General features: G+C 41.3%; 2 protein-coding genes across 4 annotated transcripts in view; both read left to right on the plus strand.

The window, feature by feature from the left end:
* The window catches only part of arhgef10lb (Rho guanine nucleotide exchange factor (GEF) 10-like b), an 86,628-nt gene extending 80,338 nt beyond the window's left edge, over positions 1-6,290 (plus strand). For all 3 annotated transcript variants that reach the window (XM_060938247.1, XM_060938248.1, XM_060938246.1), the window contains 3 exons: positions 2,708-2,879; positions 4,978-5,097; positions 5,178-6,290. In XM_060938247.1, the coding sequence (XP_060794230.1) occupies positions 2,708-2,879; positions 4,978-5,097; positions 5,178-5,728 (843 nt within the window). In that variant the 3' untranslated portion in view covers positions 5,729-6,290. The remainder of the gene's footprint in view (positions 1-2,707; positions 2,880-4,977; positions 5,098-5,177) is intronic.
* A 5,073-nt stretch (positions 6,291-11,363) lies between these two features.
* igsf21b (immunoglobin superfamily, member 21b) overlaps positions 11,364-19,990 on the plus strand; it is a 31,376-nt gene continuing 22,749 nt past the window's right edge. The window contains exon 1 of the mRNA XM_060936678.1: positions 11,364-11,424. Within this exon, the coding sequence (XP_060792661.1) occupies positions 11,364-11,424 (61 nt within the window). The remainder of the gene's footprint in view (positions 11,425-19,990) is intronic.

Here is a 19,990-nt window from a genome sequence, read left to right on the forward strand (position 1 = left end):
TTTTGTATGCGAGTATCTCATGTGGTTATCTTAAAGTTTTGCACACAGAAATATATTTTTTTTTCTTTTCACTCATGTTACTCCTCTCTGGTTATCTTTGTAATGTTTTACTGTTGCTTTCTTTTGCGTCTCTTCTCTCTCTCCCTTCTTCCATCCAATGACGCTTTTTATTATTTATACCCCTGCTCCGAAGGAGGGGGTGTATTGGTTTACCTCTGTACGTCCATATTTCCATATTTCCGTCCTTCCGAAACACCCTTTTTCTCAGCAACCAGAAATCATAGCCCCTTGGTATTTGGTACCAAACTTCAGCTTGGGGTTCTATACCGTGTATACCGTTTTCAGGTCTGTCCCACATCGACTTCTTGTTTACCAACTGAATGTATTTATGAAACATATAGCGTAGATTTACAAAATGTTCATGACACTTTTCTCAGCGACTACAAATCACAACTGCTTGATATTTGGTACCGAGCTTCAGCTTGGGGTTCTATACCGTGTATACCGTTTTCAGGTCTGTTGCACATCAACTTCCTGTTTACTGACTGAATGTATTTATCAGGGTTCCCGCGGGGTTTTAAAAGGTAGTAAAAGGTAGTTAATTAAAATAGGCTAAATTATGGCCAGTAAAAAGTAGTAAAAGGTAGTAAACGTAATCTGACGTGGTAGTAAATTTTTTTTGACCCCCATCCAACTGGGCCTGTGTGTTTTCTAATTCGTTTAATTAACCTGCATGCCATAATATCCATAAATTACTACATTTGGGCGAATTTATTTTTATGTATCGAGGAGGACTGCAGTGAGGAGTTGGTGGCGCATGCGCATTGAATTCCAATAACAGTCAAATCCAGTATAAATTTATACCAGAGATTGTTTAGTACGAGACTGACTTTGTTTATACAGCTCTAGTCGAATCTATCTGTTAACCCGACTGGCAACATCTGCACAAGAATTAAACAATGGGGAAATGCAAATTTTCAGACCTCTGGCTGGAGGAACCTGATTTTAAAGACTGGCTAAAGGCGGTAGATGGCAATCGGCAAGAGGCGTTCATTGAAAAGTTGATCGAAGAAAAGGTCAAACAACTGAGGCACATGTAATGCGTTGTGTGTGTGTGTGCCTGGTGCGTTGTGTGTGCGCGCGCGCCTGGTGCGTTGTGTGCGCGCGCGCCATTTGAGGCATCCAAAATGTGATGAGCAAATCTGTTGAACTGTTCAAATGATTAAGATTAACCCTCTAAAACACTGATCTCTGGGAGGAAGGTGTTGACTCTGCCCACGGGCCTTCACGACTACAGGACTGGTGCAAATGACTATCTTAAGCAAACTTGGCAATGTGTTGAGAGACTGCCAAAATAGGGCTTGGGTTATGTGTGTTTTGTATCTTTAGGGTGTGTGTTCACCCATGTGTGCGTGCGCCTGGTGCGTGTGTGTGGGTTCGTGTTTGCCATTTGACCTGATTTAAATGTAATGAGTTGATGTACCTAAGCACATAAGATTTTTTGTGCAAATCTGTTCACCTGTTCAAAAGATTATTCCACAAACAAAAGGTTGGCCATCTTGAAAGTGTTGGCCGACAAAATGTAATCAGATCTTGTACCTAATGTGAAGTGTTGACACACAAGGTTTAGTGCAAATCTGTGTACCCGTTAAGAGGTTATGGGCCACAGTTTCACAGTTCAATAAAATTATAACTTATATGTGGAAGTTTGTTTTCTTTTATGCAAATATGCATGACTCCATGTGTAGCCCTAGCAATGGGAGGTTCTATTATGCGTCCAAAGGGAAAGAGTTACACTACCGGTACGTTCAGATTTTCTTTCTATCTTGTCTCATCAATCCAACTCTTTGGGTAGAGTTGTCACTAACTTATATGTAGCACATTCACTTGGACTAACACATACACTCAAAGATTACCTTGTTAAATTGTGAGAAAATGTCCAAATCCAAATTGTCGCTGTGGTAGTAAAAAAAATTGTGAAGGTAGTAAAAAGGTAGTAAATTCAACATAAAATATCTGTAGGAACCCTGTTTATGAAACATATAGCGTAGATTTACAAAATGTTCATGACACTTTTCTCAGCGACTACAAATTACAACTGCTTGATATTTGGCACCGAGCTTCAGCTTGGGGTTCTATACCGTGTATACCATTTTCAGGTCTGTCACACATTGACTTCCTGTTTACCAACTGAATGTATTTACAAAACATATAGCATGGGTTTACAAAATTTTCGTAATACTTTTCTCAGCAACTACAAATCATAACTGCTTGATATTTGCTACTGAGCTTCAGCTTGGGGTTCTATACCGTGTATACCTTTTTCAGGTCTGTCGCACATCGACTTCCTGTTTACTGACTGAATGTATTTACGAAACACACATGGTGGATTTTGATGGATTTCAAGAAGCAAAATGCTACTTCAAAATGACAGTTTACCAGGATGCTACTTGAAATCCCTGGGGAAAACACAGCTCTTTACTTACTTGTCTCAGGGTTAATTATTTGTTGAAGTCAGCATTCATAATAAATGTCCTATTCCTTCAATTGCTTGCATTCTGATATAAGTGAGAGCGGGGGGATACATAAGTGAGTAGTAGCTCACAGCTGATCTTGTTTTTTTTGCCCTATTCCTGCCCGTTCTTTCATGAAACTTTCTGTTTGCTTTCTCACGTCCCCTTAAACCCACGTCTCTTGTGGTTGGCAGAGCTTTGATGCTCACCCAAACCCCATGGTGAGCGTGACGCATATGGTGCGAGCTGGTGGAGGAGTATGGATGGCGTTTTCAGAGGGCTCGTCACTTCGGCTCTTCCACACTGAAACTCTGGAGCATCTGCAGGAGATCAACATCTCAACACGCTCTGCATATCTGAGTCCAGGCAAGTTCAGGACATTAATGCTAACACTGCAGTATATATCACCAAATAATCCCAGCTCTCTCATGCAATGAGGAGGAACAATATTGAATAAAAAATTTGTGCCTCTGAGATTATCTGGATTGTATGTCAAGTTTTGGAGCTTAATCAAACCAGTTTAATTTCAGTTCACTTAAATAAATGGCATATAGATTATATAACATTCAAACGCAAATGGCAGTTTCATCGTTCTTCAGCAGCTGCTTTATCCTGGTCAGGGTTGTGGTGGATCTGGAGTCTATCTGGGCATAAAATGGGAATTCAGCCTGAATTGGATACCAGTGCATTGGAGAGCAACACACACAAACACACACACACACACACACACACTAGCCAGTCTACCTATGTGCATGTTTTTGGGAGGTGGGAGGAAACTGGAGAACCTCAAGAAACGTACGTGAACACTGAAAGAACTTGCAAAACTCAACACAAACAGTAACCTGAGCTCAGGATTAAACAAGGGACCCTGAAGCTATGACAACATTTAAATCCCAAATATTCCATAGAGAAATGTCTGTATTTTATTTTTAAATGCAGATTTAAAAAGATTAAGGAAAACATTCCACTATCACCACACTGTAGATCTGATTAAAACCTTTCATCAGTTCCTTACAGCTGATGGCAGACTTTTAAAACACTCCAGTGACTTCAAATGCAAATGCCTGGTCAGGTTTTTTTTATACCTCTTAAAACTGTATGGCCTTTCAATTTCATAAAATCTGTGAAATTTACTTCCCTCTGAAATTTGGTCATTGTGATATATGTTTATTTCTGTAATATCTTACAAAATATCAGGCCATTCTATGGCTGGGAAGTTATTTAATTTAAGGAGATTCCCGAGCAAATAATATACATGAAATCACTTGCTTCGCGCAGTCAAGCAGACAGAGGAAGTCCGTGTGCGCATGCGCAGGTTTATCTTCTTCTTTTGGGTTTTACAGTAGCTGGTATCCACAGTGTTGCATTACTGCCATCTACATGTTTACCTTGACCGTGCACTGACAGTTACATCATTCTGTCGCTAAACGAACAGCTGATCACACTGAGGTGCTCGCTGACCGCTGATATTTATTAGTTTGGTCCTGCGTTTCCTTTCCTTCACAACATAATATATTTTCTTCTCGCTTTCCGTGACTGTAGTCAGTCTTTCACGTTTCATTCGCACACTCACGTCCTCCATTTTTCTCTCCTGTTTCAAATTTGTATCCCACAATGCCTTGCGTAAACAGGGAAAGCCCACCACGTGATGCATGATGTAGTATCTTGAATTGGGTCATGGTGAAGCAGGAAAAAATAGCGGAGAATTCAGGGCCACATGGCCCTAAATGCATTAATTGTTCTACAAAAGAACCTAATAAAATTGGAAGTCTGTTATTCGAATTCAGTAGCTTTCAGCCCACTGAACAAAAATAATTGGGTGTCAGGGAAAATTCTTTTTATGACCTACACTTGAAAAATCTGAAAGGCAGTCTAGCTTTAAGGAAAACCATTACTACATAAACCTTGATCTTAGCGGCTGTGCTGGTGACAGTGTGACACCCAGATGGCTGATCACGTCCATATTTTTGGGGGGAGGAGATGCCCAGTAATTGAATTGTACTCAAGTGAGATTAGAAAAGTTATAGAGGATATATGCTTTCATGGTTGTACCTTTACCTTGGTAAAGTACTTCAACTAGTGGGAAAAAATAATAAATGCGTATTAAAATACTACTGGAAGCTCGTAAAAAAAAAAGGTAATAAGGAAAAGGTGAATGCGACAGAAACTTCCAATCAACTGAACTTGTGAAGAAAATGTCGAAATGTGGGAGTCCGGATGTGCTGTGTAAAGCTTTGTGATTCTTGATGTATGTAAAATGATAACTTAGGCTGTAGTGTTGGTAAAAATAGAAGATTAAGTTAAGCCCCCTCCTTTCTCCCTCCCTTCCTACTTTTTTCCTTGGTCTTTTTTCTCTACCTTACCTGTGTTTCTCTTGAAATGGATGAAAACCTGAATAAATATGAAGTTGAGAGAGAAAAAAAAACACAATGCAATGACACCATAGCTGTTTGTTCTCTTAAAGGTAAGAGTGTGTGTGTCACCAGCCTGCTCATCTGCCAGGGTCTCCTGTGGGTGGGCACGGCCCAGGGCATCATTATCACACTGCCAGTGCCTAAGCTGGAGGGCATCCCGAAAATAACAGGTGAGTAGCCATGAGCTCAGCCTGGTGTTAACAAACCTGAATATAATTTACGTAAATTTGATGTTCCCCATCTTCTCCAGGCAAAGCGATGACCTCCCTCAATGCTCACAGCGGTCCTGTGGACATCCTGGTGGCCACGTCCAATACTTTATCCCCGGATCTGTTGAAGCGAAACTCTCTGACTGATGGGGCTGATTCAGGGAGTGGAGGAGAGGACTTGAGCCACTCGTCTCAGGAATCACTACAACAGCAGCAGATAGAAGGCTTGTCTCAGAAGGAAGCCAAACCTAAAGGGGTGCTGCTTCAGTACCACCTTCGCTCCACCTCCCAGCTCCCTGGCAAGCTTCTGACCGCTCAGCCTGAAGAGGTATCCAATTCCTCCCAGGAGTCTCTGGAACACACTACAGAGGACGGTTCGATCTATGAGCTGAGCGATGACCCTGAGGTTTGGGTCAGGGGACCAGGACCATCTACAAAGGATGGAACACGGAGAGAAAGGGTCATGTCATTCGCCGTTATATCAGGAGGAAGAGGATTCCGCAGACTCAATGCGGCTGGCTCCTCCTCTTCTACTTCCTCTGGAGCCAATGAGACAGCACTTATGGTCTGGCAGCTCCCACTGACGGTCTGAAACGATGACTAAAAGGCGCTCAAATATCCTCAGCAAATCGAAGTGAGGCAAATAGACCAACCAGTTTTATTAGGACAATACTCCACTTCATTATCTAGCTTCAACATCTACATCATTATAACACACATCTTAAATGTATAGAATTTTCAAACACATTGAAAAAGAAACACCCAGTGTATGCCCAAGGTGCATGTTGTCCTTCCTGATGGAAACCAGAAGTCGTTGTGAATTTATTTAAAAGGGTTGTGACGCATCTAATCTTTATGCCTAACGAAAAATGTGTATTTTCTGAATGTAGCACTGCAATAGATGTATCCAGAAGCTGTACAGAGAAAGAAGTAAATGTCAACATCTTGGAGTCATTCTATTTCAATTATTAGCCCCCCCCCAACACACACACACACACACACACACTTGTCCAGAATGTGAATGAGAGCAAAGAATTTTCCACTTGGCTTAGGTACTTAATATCGTTGGTACTTATTTCACACTGTGTCACTTTGTTTAAAAAAAAAAAGAATGGAAAAAGAAATAAATAAATGTGTTTATGATAATTTATAAATCTGTATTTTTGTATTATTTATTTAAAACCTGCTCTTTAACACAGGTCATTTTTAAATCTCAAGAGGTGCCAAACCCCCTTTTGTTTTATTTTTGAACAGAGCAACATGGGTTTGAGATGCAGCTGTTTGCAGTTTTAGCTATGAAGCTGTTTATGCCTTGCCCATTTTCAGCCTCTTATCTCTACAGGCAGCTCTCTCAATGAACATATCAGCAGACGCAGTGTGAAGCAGCTCTCACAGCAGCTCACGCGTGCTCGCCGTGACTCAAAGTCAACGTGACAAGGAAACCAAATCATACTGTGTACCTCTGAGATGGTGTGTCAAAGCTGATCTTGGATGTTCCAGCACAGCTGTCAGCCAGACATGATGTCTCCTGAAATTACAGCAGCGTAATAAGTAATGGCACTTGGATTTGGATTCAGTCAGAACAATTTCTGTAATAATCCCTGCACGGTGGTATTCTGGGTGAACTTTTGTGTGAAATGTTGGTTTATTCTTTACTGAGCACTGGTCATCCTTGATTTGGAAATTGGGTTCAGAGCACATGCTGTACAAAAAAAAAAAAAATCTGAAGAAGATAATTTCAGCTTCACAAAGTCAGAAATGTGGTTCATGAAGGAAGGAAGCAACCGTGCTGATCCTAAGGTGCTGATAAACATTTCATGCTGTTTGGAGTATTCTATTTGAAGATGTGTGTCGGGTCTGTTCGTACCATGAGCAATAAGACAGATTATTTATAGTGTAGCAGTAAGTACAGTTTTTTTCTCCCTTTGTGTCAGGAAGACCCCCACTCCAAAGTTTGCTTTCAACTCAACAGGACTTGTTAGAATAAAGCCAATCTGATTCCAAATTTTGGTTTGCCCGCCTGCACAAAGTTCAGAAAAACATTTTCAGTTTATATTCATGCTATTCATTTAAGAACTATATGCCTTTCTTTAATCATAGGTGTTGAATTCATGTTCCTGTGTGTCATGATAGTTGCTGTACCTAGAGAGATATAAAAATCTCTATACAGTGGATATAAAAAGTGTACACACCCTGTTAAAATGATATATGTTTTCCTAATAAATAATTTTATTTATCGTTTTCCACAATAAATAATTTCTAAACTTTTCCCACCTTTAATGTGACCTATAACCTGTACAATTCAACTGAAAAACAAACAAATCTGTTAGGGGGGGAACATAAAAAATAAAAAACATACAATAAGCTGGTTGCATAAGTGTGCACACCCTTAATCTAATACTTTGTTGAAGCACCTTCTGATTTAATTACAGCATTCAGTCTTTTTGGCTTCACACCTGCCATCAATTAAAATGACTCTGATTAACCCCAAATAAAGTTCAGACATTTACTCAGTTGCATCCTCCAGCAAAAGCCAGGGTTCACAGAGAGCTTACAAAGCATCAGAGGGATCTCATTGTTGACAGGTATCAGTCAGGAGAAGGGGACAAAAAAAATTCCACGGCATTAGATATACCATGGAGCACAGTGAAGACCGTCATCAAGAAGTGGAGAAAATATGGGATAACAGTGACATTACAGAGAACTGGACGTCCCTCCAAAATTGATGAAAAGACACGATGAAAACTGGTCATGGAGGCCGCCAAGAGGCCTACAGCAACACTGAAGGAGCTGCAGGAATTTCTGGCAAGTACTGGTTGTGTACTACATGTGATAACAATCTCCAGTATTCTCCATATGTCTGGACTATGAGGTAGGGTCAAAGAAAAACATCCAGGCCTGGCTAAATTTAGCAAAAAAAAAAAACATCAACTCTCCAAAAAGCGTGTGGGAAAATGTGTTATGGTCTGATGGAACCATGGTTGAACTTTTCGGCCACAATTCCAAAAGGTATGTTTGGCGCAAAAACAACACTGCACATCACCAAAAGAGCACCATACCCACGGTGAAGCATGGTGGTGGCAGCAGCATGCTTGGGGGATGTTTTTCTTCAGCTGGATCAGGGGCTTTAGTCAAGGTGGAGGGAATTATGAACAGCTCTAAATACCAGTCAATTTTGGCCCAAAACTTTCAGGTGTCTGCTAGAAAGCTGAAGCTGAAGAGGAATTTCATCTTTCAGCATGACAATGACCCCAAAAAAGTTTTGGAATGGCCCAGCCAGAGCCCAGACCTAAATCCAATTGAAAATCTGTGGGGTGACCTGAAGAGGGCTGTGCACAAGAGATGCCCTCGCAATCTGACAGATTTGGAGCGCTTTTGCAAGGAAGAGTGGGCAAATATTGCCAAGTCTAGATGTGGCAGGCTGATAGACTCCGACCCAAAAAGACTGAATGCTGTAATTAAATCAAAAGGTGCTTCAACAAAGCATTAGTTTAAGGGTGTGCACACTTATGCAGCCAGGTTATTGTACATTTTTTATTTTTTATATTTTTTCCCCCTAACAGATTTATTTGGCTTTCAATTGAATTGTACAGGTTATAGGTCGGCGGCACGGTGGTGTAGTGGTTAGCGCTGTCGCCTCACAGCAAGAAGGTCCTGGGTTCGAGCCCGAGGGCCTATCTGTGTGGAGTTTGCATGTTCTCCCCGTGTCCGCGTGGGTTTCCTCCGGGTGCTCCGGTTTCCCCCACAGTCCAAAGACATGCAGGTTAGGTTAACTGGTGACTCTAAATTGACCGTAGGTGTGAATGGTTGTCTGTGTCTATGTGTCAGCCCTGTGATGACCTGGCGACTTGTCCAGGGTGTACCCCGCCTTTCGCCCGTAGTCAGCTGGGATAGGCTCCAGCTTGCCTGCGACCCTGTAGAAGGATAAAGCGGCTAGAGATAATGAGATGAGATGAGGTTATAGGTCACATTAAAGGTGGGAAAAGTTTTGAAATTATTTATCGTGGTCTCAGGTTTTTCTGATGTAAAAAAAAAATCATTTTAATGGGGTGTGTACACTTTTTATATCCACTGTATGTAATTAGATGTTGCAGCCTTGTGTCAAATGTTACATTTCACTAAGATTTATGACTCAAAGGGACTGTAGAAAAAGAGCATCTGGTCTCAGAAAGCAGTGATATTTTCTTTGCCATTCAGACTCTTAAACCAGCTGTGCTCGGTCGTGGGAATGAACACTGGCGTTTGAACTGCAAGGAGCCGTTTGCTTTGAATGATTCTTTTAGGTGAATCAGGTGAATCGATTCTCAAGCAAGAATGAACTGAAGGTTTTCTATCAGCTACACACAAAAGGCAGCCTGGTAATATGAATTGTTCAGGCTTAATTTGTTTAAAAAATTTAATTATGTCGAACAATTTTATATCTAACACATAACATGTTCTCCTTGTGTTTAGTTTTATTTTTAGGGACTTGATTATGTATAGAACAAATTTGGATTCTCTGAATATCTCATTTGTTGAGCCAAACGAATAGCCAAATCATGCCATTAATGTATTAGCTGGGGCGGCACGGTGGTGTAGTGGTTAGCACTGTCGCCTCACAACAAGAAGGTTCCGGGTTCGAGCCCGGGTTCGAGCCCAGTGGCCGGCAAGGGCCTTTCTGTGTGGAGTTCGCATGTTCTCCCCGTGTCTGCATGGGTTTCCTCTGGGTGCTCCGGTTTCCCCCACAGTTCAAAGACATGCAGGTTAGGCTAATTGATGGCTCTAAATTGACCGTAGGTGTGAATGTGAATGGTTGTTTGTCTCTATGTGTCAGCCCTGCAATGATCTAGCAACTTGTCCAGGGTGTACCCCGCCTCTCGCCCATAGTCAGCTGGGATAGGATCCAGCTTGCCCACAACCCTGCACAGGATAAGCGGTTATGGATAATGGGTGGGTATCCTAATGTAATATTTGCTCGTTCTGAGTTCTGTCAAAATATAACCCCAAATGCTTTGAGAGGGTTTTTTTTTTAAAATACATTGAGCATAGCTTAATTATGGCATCATTACTGATGTTAATATAACATATGTTTAGGTTGAATTTATAATCAAAGCTAACCTACTACCAAAAGATCACAATAAATGGATTATCAGACCCTTTTAGGCTACATTTATCTCATCTCATCTCATTATCTCTAGCCGCTTATCCTGTTCTACAGGGTCGCAGGCAAGCTGGAGCCTATCCCAGCTGACTACGGGTGAAAGGCAGGGTACATCCTGGACAAGTCGCCAGGTCATCACAGGGCTGACACATAGACACAGACAACCATTCACACTCACATTCACACCTACGGTCAATTTAGAGTCACCAGTTAGCCTAACCTGCATGTCTTTGGACTGTGGGGGAAGCCGGAGCACCCGGAGGAAACCCACACGGACACGGGGAGAACATGCAAACTCTGCACAGAAAGGCCCTCGTCGGCCACAGGGCTCGAACCCGGACCTTCTTACTGTGAGGCAACAGCGCTAACCACTACACCACTGTGCCGCCCCGAGCTTGAGTGTATGTATGATAAATAAAGGCTTCTTGTTCTTGATACCTTTCCCCCCAAAATGGTATTTTGGGTGGCACAGTGGTGTAGTGGCTAGCACTGTCGCCTCACGGCAAGACGGTTCTGGGTTCGAGCCCCGTGGCCGACGAGGGCCTTTCTGTGCAAAGTTTGCATGTTCTCCCCGTGTCTGCGTGGGTTTCCTCCGGGTGCTCCGGTTTCCCCCACAGTACCCTTGAGCAAGGCACCTAACCCCCGACTGCTCTGGGTATGTGTGTGTGTGCTCATTGCTCACTTATGTGTGTGTTCACTGCAGAAAAAGTCTGTGCTTGAGTGTAAGTGTGACAAATAAATGCTCCTTGGCTTGGCTTCTATCAGCTGCTGTGGTTCGATTCACTGAAACTGACAGTTCAAAAGAATCGATTCGTTCAAGTGACTCATCAAGCTCATCACTTGAATTCAGTGAAAGCTGTTTCTGCGCTAATCCCCACCCGATGCAGCCGCCAGCAGCGCTTATTCACAGCCGGTCCTCTGACAGGAATACAGAGAAAGAGGAACATTTCAGCCGAACCAAGTGAACATGGAGCATTTTGACGTCTTGGCCATCAGAAATCGCTCCCCTTTAAACCGGGAGGCACATGTGCCATCAGAGTAAAATGGCAACATGGCATTTGATGTTTAATTCATTCACACTACAAAAATGAAGATTCTGCACACTTTATTCCTGCTTCTGTGCTCCGACTTCATGGATTCACTGATGGGTAAGTTTCTCTGGTCTGCTCTGTTTGTGCTCCATTCTTGATGTAGACTTTAGGAGAGGAGGAAAAGAACAGGGAAAGGGAAGTTTAGCCTGAGCTGTTCTAAACTTATGAAAATGTGATCTTTTTTTATCTTTTATTTTTTTTAAATAAGAAACACTGTCTTGTCGACATAAATAGAAACATAATATCATCATAAAACATCACTTTGTAGCTAGACTGCTCCAGTGACTCCAGTCTGCAGTCCCAGGGAATGGAACTGATACCAGTTTGTTCCTGAGAATTGAGTAGGATTGGATTGTGTTTGAGTGCTTTCACTGCTTTTTCATTTCATTATAATATAATATAATATATTATATTATATGGCGGGCGGCACGGTGGTGTAGTGGTTAGCGCTGTCGCCTCACAGCAAGAAGGTCCTGGGTTCGAGCCCCGTGGCCGGCGAGGGCCTTTCTGTGTGGAGTTTGCATGTTCTCCCCGTGTCCGCGTGGGTTTCCTCCGGGTGCTCCGGTTTCCCCCACAGTCCAAAGACATGCAGGTTAGGTTAACTGGTGACTCTAAATTGGCCGTAGGTGTGAATGTGAGTGTGAATGGTTGTCTGTGTCTATGTGTCAGCCCTGTGATGACCTGGCGATTTGTCCAGGGTGTACCCCGCCTTTCGCCCGTAGTCAGCTGGGATAGGCTCCAGCTTGCCTGCGACCCTGTAGAAGGATAAAGCGGCTTGAGATAATGAGATGAGATGAGATAATATATGGCAGCACAGCGGTGTAGTGGTTAGCGCTGTCGCCTCACAGCAAGAAGGTTCTGGGTTCGAGCCCAGTGGCTGACAGGGGCCTTTCTGTGTGGAGTTTGCATGTTCTCCCCGTGGGTTTCCTCCGGGTGCTCCGGTTTCCCCCACAGGCCAAAGACATGCAGGTTAGGTTAATTGGTGGCTCTAAATTGACTGTGAGTGTGAATGGTTGTTTGTCTCTGTGTCAGCCCTGTGATGATCTGGCAACTTGTCCAGGGTGTACCCCACCTCTCACCCATAGTCAGCGGGGATAGGCTCCAGCTTGCCTGCAACCCTGCACAGGATAAGTGGTTACAGATAATGGATGGATGGATAATATAATATCCTGGACAAGGGCTGACAATAATATAATATAATATTTTAAAATATGTGTGTGTGTGTGTGTGTGTGTGTGTTAAATGACTTGTCTTTACAAAGGAGATTTTAGTCATTGCATTCCTTCCAGCTCCTAATTACAGCCCCAGCTGCCACTAAGGGATTTTCTGAACATATTATGAGCCTATTTTATTGAGATACTATATTTCATATATTGAAATACATTTTAGTTGGCTATTGCCAGCTATTAGCTGTAATGGAGCATATTGAACTAATTAAATCCCCATCTTAAGCCTGTATCCTTGGACCATGGCGCTGATGTTAATGTAAGTCCTTAATTATCCTTTATTTATTTGCTGTCTAACTGAGGACTGGGTCATATATCAAATAATTTGATGAATGGTTATATGCTTTAATAAATGTGACTTTATATTTTGACCTGAGCACAATGTACACATTAAACATTTAAAGATTATTAATCTTACTAAAGACCACTATTTCAGATTCTCTGGCCCATATTGTCCTGGTAAATTGTGTGTGTGTGTGTGTGTGTGTGTGTGTGTGTGTCCGACAGTGCTTGACAGACAGTTGTGATTATGCAGTAAATACAGTAGTGTGTGACAGCTTCCTAAAAAGCCTTACTGTTGCAGATATTCAGTGTTTATCAGTTGTGAAGTGAACAGACATGTCCTTCAGCTGAACATACTGACTGTACACTATAAATCTACATTATAGAACAAAGATTGAGAAATAACACTACTTTTCAAAAGGAATATGAAACAGGCACGTTTTATATTTTCAGGAGGTAACTGATGGAACAAAATACGGCTTGACTAAATGAAAACAGCAATCATGTGTAACTGAGAAAGTGTAATAGCAAACAACTTTATTTCCTGTATAATACCAGTATAATATTGCTAAATAGCTAGCTACTCACTGTTATTATGGTAACATAAGTGGTCATGGCTATTCCATTCAGATCCTCTTGAAGCATGATTCACTGAATCAGCCATTTTAAATGTAGTATTATATGTTAGAGTCACAGTATGGTACTACACACCAGTGGGATGTGTGGTTTATTTATGAAGTAAACCTACCACATGGGTGCATTTTGTAGTTCTATAATTACTGATTATAGCCCTCTATGCTGGATATTAGTGGAAAGAGTCCATGATATAACCAGCTTTGAGGTACTGGCTTGTCTAAGTGTTGGACTGGATATTCTCAGGACAGCAGTGACCCTACTACGGTAGTGACTTGGTGATCTACATGGTGCTGGTACAAGTGTATCAGGTAGACCAGCCTTTCTCAACCAGGGTGCCGTGGCACCCTGGTGTGCCGTCTGGCTTTGTTAGGGGTGCCGTCCAAAAATTATATATTCTAACATTGAAATAAATAAAATGAATTAAAATTAAAAAAAAAAAATAGTTACACTAATGCAGATCATCGCCGCCTCATGCATCATCAAAATTTGTCTCACGGCCCCCTTTCCCATGTCACAATGTCACTGCCGGGGTCAGCGTATGGTCAGCGTGACTGTGTATATTTTATATGGGGGTGCCTTGAGAATTTGCATACTTCTGAAGGGTGCCGTGACTGAAAAAAGGTTGAGAAACGCTGAGGTAGATGTAGGTCATGTCATTGGAGCCCCTCAGTGTCAGTGGTATGTTGAGAAAGGTTCACCAACCAATATTTTTCACCAAAGCTATTCATATGGTCAGAAACTGACATTGATTTTTTTTTTTTTAAAAGCATGCCTGAAAAAAAAAAACAAGCTGTAGTCTCTATAGTAACTGTAAATCTACAGAGTGGAACAACAGCATGTTTTTAAGCATAATCTTAAAATACAAAATCAGTTTCTGTTCATATCAAACATCTGAATAGGGAAAATGTGATGTTAGTGACTTTGACTGTGGCATGGCTGTTGATGACAGATGGGTTGCTTTGAGGGGGTGGCATGGTGGTATAGTGGTTAGCACTGTCGCCTCACAGCAAGAAGGTCCTGGGTTCAAGCCCAGCGGCCAGCGAGGGCCTTTTGGAGTTTGCATGTTCTCTCCGTGTCTGCGTGGGTTTCCTCCAGGTGCTCCGGTTTCCCCCACAGTCCAATGACATGCAGGTTAGGCTAATTGTTGGCTCTAAATTGACCGTAGGTGTGAATGGTTGTTTGTCTCTGTGTCAGCCCTGCAATAACCTGGTGGCTTGTCCAGGGTGTACCCCACCTCTCACCCATAGTCAGCTGGGATAGGCTGCAGCTTGCCTGCGACCCTGTAGAACAGGATGAGCGGCTACAGATAATGGATGGATGGGTTGCTTTGAGCATACCGGAAAATGTTGATCTCCTGATTTTCATGTCCAACACTCTTTAGAGTTTGCATAGAATTGGAGGGGTCACAAACACCTACAGGAGATGCTTCATAGCTAACAGCTCCATTCCTGGATCCAACTAGCGACATCATCAGGAGGATACCATACCAGCCAGTTTCGGCTTCTTATCCTCGACCGATAGCACTGGTATAGTGGGGCCCCTCCATCAGGAGGTGTCATGCGTCGGTGTTAACTACTTTCACCTAACTCTCCAACCATACTTGGCCATCTCTTTTCAACCACAACCATAACGATGCCTTTTCTACTTCACCTTGCACATCTGTGAAAACCAAAATGTTCCAGTAAGCGGCAGTTCTGTAGATGGTCAGAGGTCAGAAAGAGATTCGCCAGACTGGTTCTAAAGTAACCACCGTGATGAGCAGAAATGTGTCTCAGAACTCACAACACTTCATACCTTGAGGCAGATGGGCTACAACAGCAGAAGACCATATCGGATTTCACTTGTTTTAGGCAGGAACAGGAGGCAACACTTGGCATAGGCACACTGAAACTAGACAGATGAAAAATTTAAAAACATTGTCTGGTTTGATGAATCTCAGTTTTTTTTTTTCATGACATGCAAATGGTAGGATCAAAATTTGTCATCAACAGCATGACTCCACGCCTTGTGTTAACAGTCCAGGCTGGTGGAGGTGGTGTAATGGTGTGGGGAGTGTTTTGCTGGCAAACATTGGACCCCTTAATAACAATTAAACATTTGAATGCCACAGTCTATCTGAGTATTCTTGCTGAGCATATACAGTACATCCTTTATGGCCACAATTTATCCATCTCCTAATGGCTACTTCCAGCATGATAAAGCAGCATGTCACAAAACACATGATAATCACTGTATTTCCATGGCCTTCTCAAACACCAGACCTGAATCCAAAAGAGTACAGTGGTGCTTAAAAGTTTGTGAACCCTTTATAATTTTCTATATTTCTGCATAAATATGATCTAAAACATCATCAGATTTTCACACAAGTCCTAAAAGTAGATAAAGAGAACCCAGTTAAACAAATGAGACAAAATATTATACTTGGTCATTTATTTATTGAGGAAAATGATCCAATATTACATATCTGTGAGTGGCAAAAGTATGTGAACCTTTGCTTTCAGTATCTGGTGTGACCCTCTCGTGCAGCAATAACTGCAACTAAACGTTTCCAGTAACTGTTGATCAGTCCTGCACACCGGCTTGGAGGAATTTTAGCCCATTCCTCCGTACAGAACAGCTTCGACTCTGGGATGTTGGTGGATTTCCTCACATGAACTGCTCGCTTCAGGTCCTTCCACAACATTTTGATTGGATTAAGGTCAGGACTTTGACTTTGCCATTCCAAAACATTAACTTTATTCTTCTTTAATCATTCTTTGGTAGAACGACTTGTGTCCTTAGGGTTGTTGTCTTGTTGCATGACCCACCTTCTCTTGAGATTCAGTTCATGGACAGATGTCCTGACATTTCCCTTTAGAATTCGCTGGTATAATTCAGAATTCATTGTTCCATCAATGATGGCAAGCCATCCTGGTCCAGATGCAGCAAAACAGGCCCAAACCATGATACTACCACCACCATGTTTCACAGATGGGATAAGGTTCTTATGCTGGAATGCAGTGTTTTCCTTTCTCCAAACATAACACTTCTCATTTAAACCAAAAAGTTCTATTTTGGTCTCATCTGTCCACAGAACATTTTTCCAATAGCCTTCTGGCTTGTCCACGTGATCTTTAGCAAACTGCAGACAAGCAGCAATGTTCTTTTTGGAGAGCAGTGGCTTTCTCTTTGCAACCTTGCCATGTACACCATTGTTGTTCAGTGTTCTCCTGATGGTGGACTCATGAACATTAACATTAGCCAATGCAAGAGAGACCTTCAGTTGCTTAGAAGTTACCCTGGGGTCCTTTGTGACCTTGCCGACTATTACACGCCTTGCTCTTGGAGTGATCTTTGTTGGTTGACCACTCCTGGGGAGGGTAACAATGGTCTTGAATTTCCTCCATTTGTACACAATCTGTCTGACTGTGGATTGGTGGAGTCTAAACTCTTTAGAGATGGTTTTGTAACCTTTTCCAGCCTGATGAGCATCAACAACGCTTTTTCTGAGGTCCTCAGAAATCTCCTTTGTTCGTGCCATGATACACTTCCACAAACATGTGTTGTGAAGATCAGACTTTGATAGATCCCTGTTCTTTAACTAAAACAGGGTGCCCACTCACACCTGATTGTCATCCCATTGATTGAAAACACCTGACTCTAATTTCACCTTCAAATTAACTGCTAATCCTAGAGGTTCACATACTTTTGCCACTCACAGATATGTAATATTGGATCATTTTCCTCAATAAAGAAATGACCAAGTATAATATTTTTGTCAAATTTGTTTAATTGGGTTCTCTTTATCTACTTTTAGGACTTGTGTGAAAATCTGATGATGTTTTGGGTCATATTTACGCAGAAATATAGAAAAATCTAAAGGGTTCACAAACTTTCAAGCACCACTATACATTTGGGATATGTTTGAACAGAGGATTTAGAGCATGAATGTGCTTAATAACGGGATGCTGATGTGGATTATTTTTCCTTCCACAGCAGCAACGTGCTTCCATACCTTTTACACTATCTATGGATTATTTTTTTTCTATTTAAATGAAAAATATACCGACATTTTATCACATGGGTTCAGTTGATCGTAAAGTACTTAAATATGCAATCCAGGCTCCAGGATTAGGGAATGGTGCACTAAAACATGCTTCACGATACAGCTAACATCTCTACATATGTGTATAAAATGCACGTTCTCTGTTATTTCACAAGAGCTCATTTTATTTTGGCCTGGGAAAGCTGCATTTATGGGTCATTTTCTGAGTTTGATGATTCAGTATTTTACATTATTTGGTTCATTAAGTGCCTGTAGGATTACAGGACCTTCTGGCCTCATTCTCTCAGCTGCATTTGGGGCAGCATGCAGAACCACTCGGCTGTTGGGAAAAGAGCTTATGGATTAGGGAGGGGAGAAAAATACGAGAAAATATAATCCATCCGCAAACGTCACAGTGGATGAGCCAATACAGAGGAAGTGATGGATTTTGTAAGCCACTGAATTTGTGACAGACTGTAGGGCAACCCACATGAATATCTCTTTACCACACGGAGACTGTTTGAATGGTTACACACACACACACACACACACACACACACACACACACACACACATATATTGTGCAAAGTTTTATTTGTTTCAACTGCCTGGCTAATATTTCTGTGTATGGTATGAGATCCTTTCTTTTTTTTTAAATCTGAGTGGAAGCTATCCTGCATTGCATTTTAATGGGGTCCGTTTTTGCTAATCATATAAAAGTGCAAATGGATTGTCAGCATTTGGTGGATGCCTCAGGTGAATCTAAAAATATAGTTTTTTGTGTATGGATTTGTTCAGTGTTTTAGAGAATTGTAGAAAACTTTGTAGCAGCTGTGACAGTCATCCTGGCTGTAGTTCAAAACACACATTTACATTAATGCATTTGTTCTAATACGTTAGCATTTCTTTCGTAAAAGCTCATTCACAGATACTACACATGCGTAGTGGATGCTTCACATAAACCAATGATTTTTTTTTTAAAAAGTACTATTATTTAAGATGTGTAATTATTGACATTTTCTATAAGGAGCCTATTGAACATTCAGTGTCTCCAGTGTCAGAAGTTTGGAACAGTCAGTAATTTTTCCACCATGGCACATTCTTCAGGACCGAGGATTTTGCGCTTTCCTGTTTCTTGGTAATGTTACAAGATGTGTGTGGGTTGTTTTTTGTTTTTTATTTTTTTTTATTTTGAGAGAGTTAAAAAAATAGGCTGGTAATTGGCTTTTTATAGCTGCTATAAAGTAAGTACTAACAGGAACTAACTCATGGATGTTCTGCAAAATTAAATGTGGCCATCAACAGCTAAGAGTATAGCAGTGATTCTTTAATAAATGAAAAATGTAATTTAATAAATTGCTTTGTTATATGTAGGATAAAACACTGTTGTGATTGGAAAATAATTAGCTTCAAGGTGGTAAGGGCCCTTCGTCCTTTTGCATCACACCACCTTATATCTTAGTAGATATACATGAGTTTGAAATATACATAGCTTAAAAGCTCATTGAAACTCTTCTTTAACATGGAATTAAAGGAAGACGGCCTTTCAATTTAATAAAATTCGTAAAATATAGTTCTCTCTGAAACATGGTTATAATGATGTATGTTTATTATCCCCTGCCCAAACGAAGTGTGTGTGTGTGTGTGTGTGTGTGGGGGGGGGGGGGGGGGGGGGGGGGGGATAGAAATGGGTTCCGTCCATCCGTCTGTCCGGTCACATTTTCATTTCCGGGCCATATCTTTGAAACTGCTAAATATATCTTCATGAAACTTTGTGTACATATCAAGCAACATGTGAACTGGTGCCTTTTGCTATTTTGGAATTTTTTATAAAAAGTATTTTTCAAATTTTTGCATAAAGTTTCTAAGAGCAATGTTCGTTTCCGGAGCATATATCCAAAACTATTCATGATATGGATTTGAAACTTGGTATACATGTTAACAAGGTGATGTAGATGTGCCTTTTCATACGAAGAAACTTGAGAAATGTTTATTTTTCATGTTTCCATGGGAACAATTTCAGACTTAGTCTTTCAGGTTAGTCTTAGGGGTAGGTTTTGTTTCCAGTGCAGAACTTGAAAACTACGAGTGGTATGGTTTTGAAAGTTGGTGTGTTGATTAAGTAACGTATATGTGCCTTTTGATACTCAGAAATGTGAGATTTAAATTTTTAGCTCACCTGGACCAAAGGTCCGGTGGGCTTATGCCATGGGCTGCTGAGGTCAGTGTAAAGAGGTAGGGTTGGTTTCCTGCAGCAGAACTTGAAAAATGTGATAAATAATATATTGAAACTTGGTATATAGTTGGTATATAGGGCGGGGGATATAGATGACTGTCTTCTTGTTTCTCTAATATCTCACAAAATATCAGGCAAATTCTGTGACTGGGAACATATCTAATTTGAGGGGATTTCATAGCAAATAATGTGCATGAGATCGGCCGATTTGTGCAGTCA

This window comes from Neoarius graeffei, chromosome 13, assembly GCF_027579695.1.
Source record: "Neoarius graeffei isolate fNeoGra1 chromosome 13, fNeoGra1.pri, whole genome shotgun sequence".
Taxonomy (NCBI): domain Eukaryota; kingdom Metazoa; phylum Chordata; class Actinopteri; order Siluriformes; family Ariidae; genus Neoarius; species Neoarius graeffei.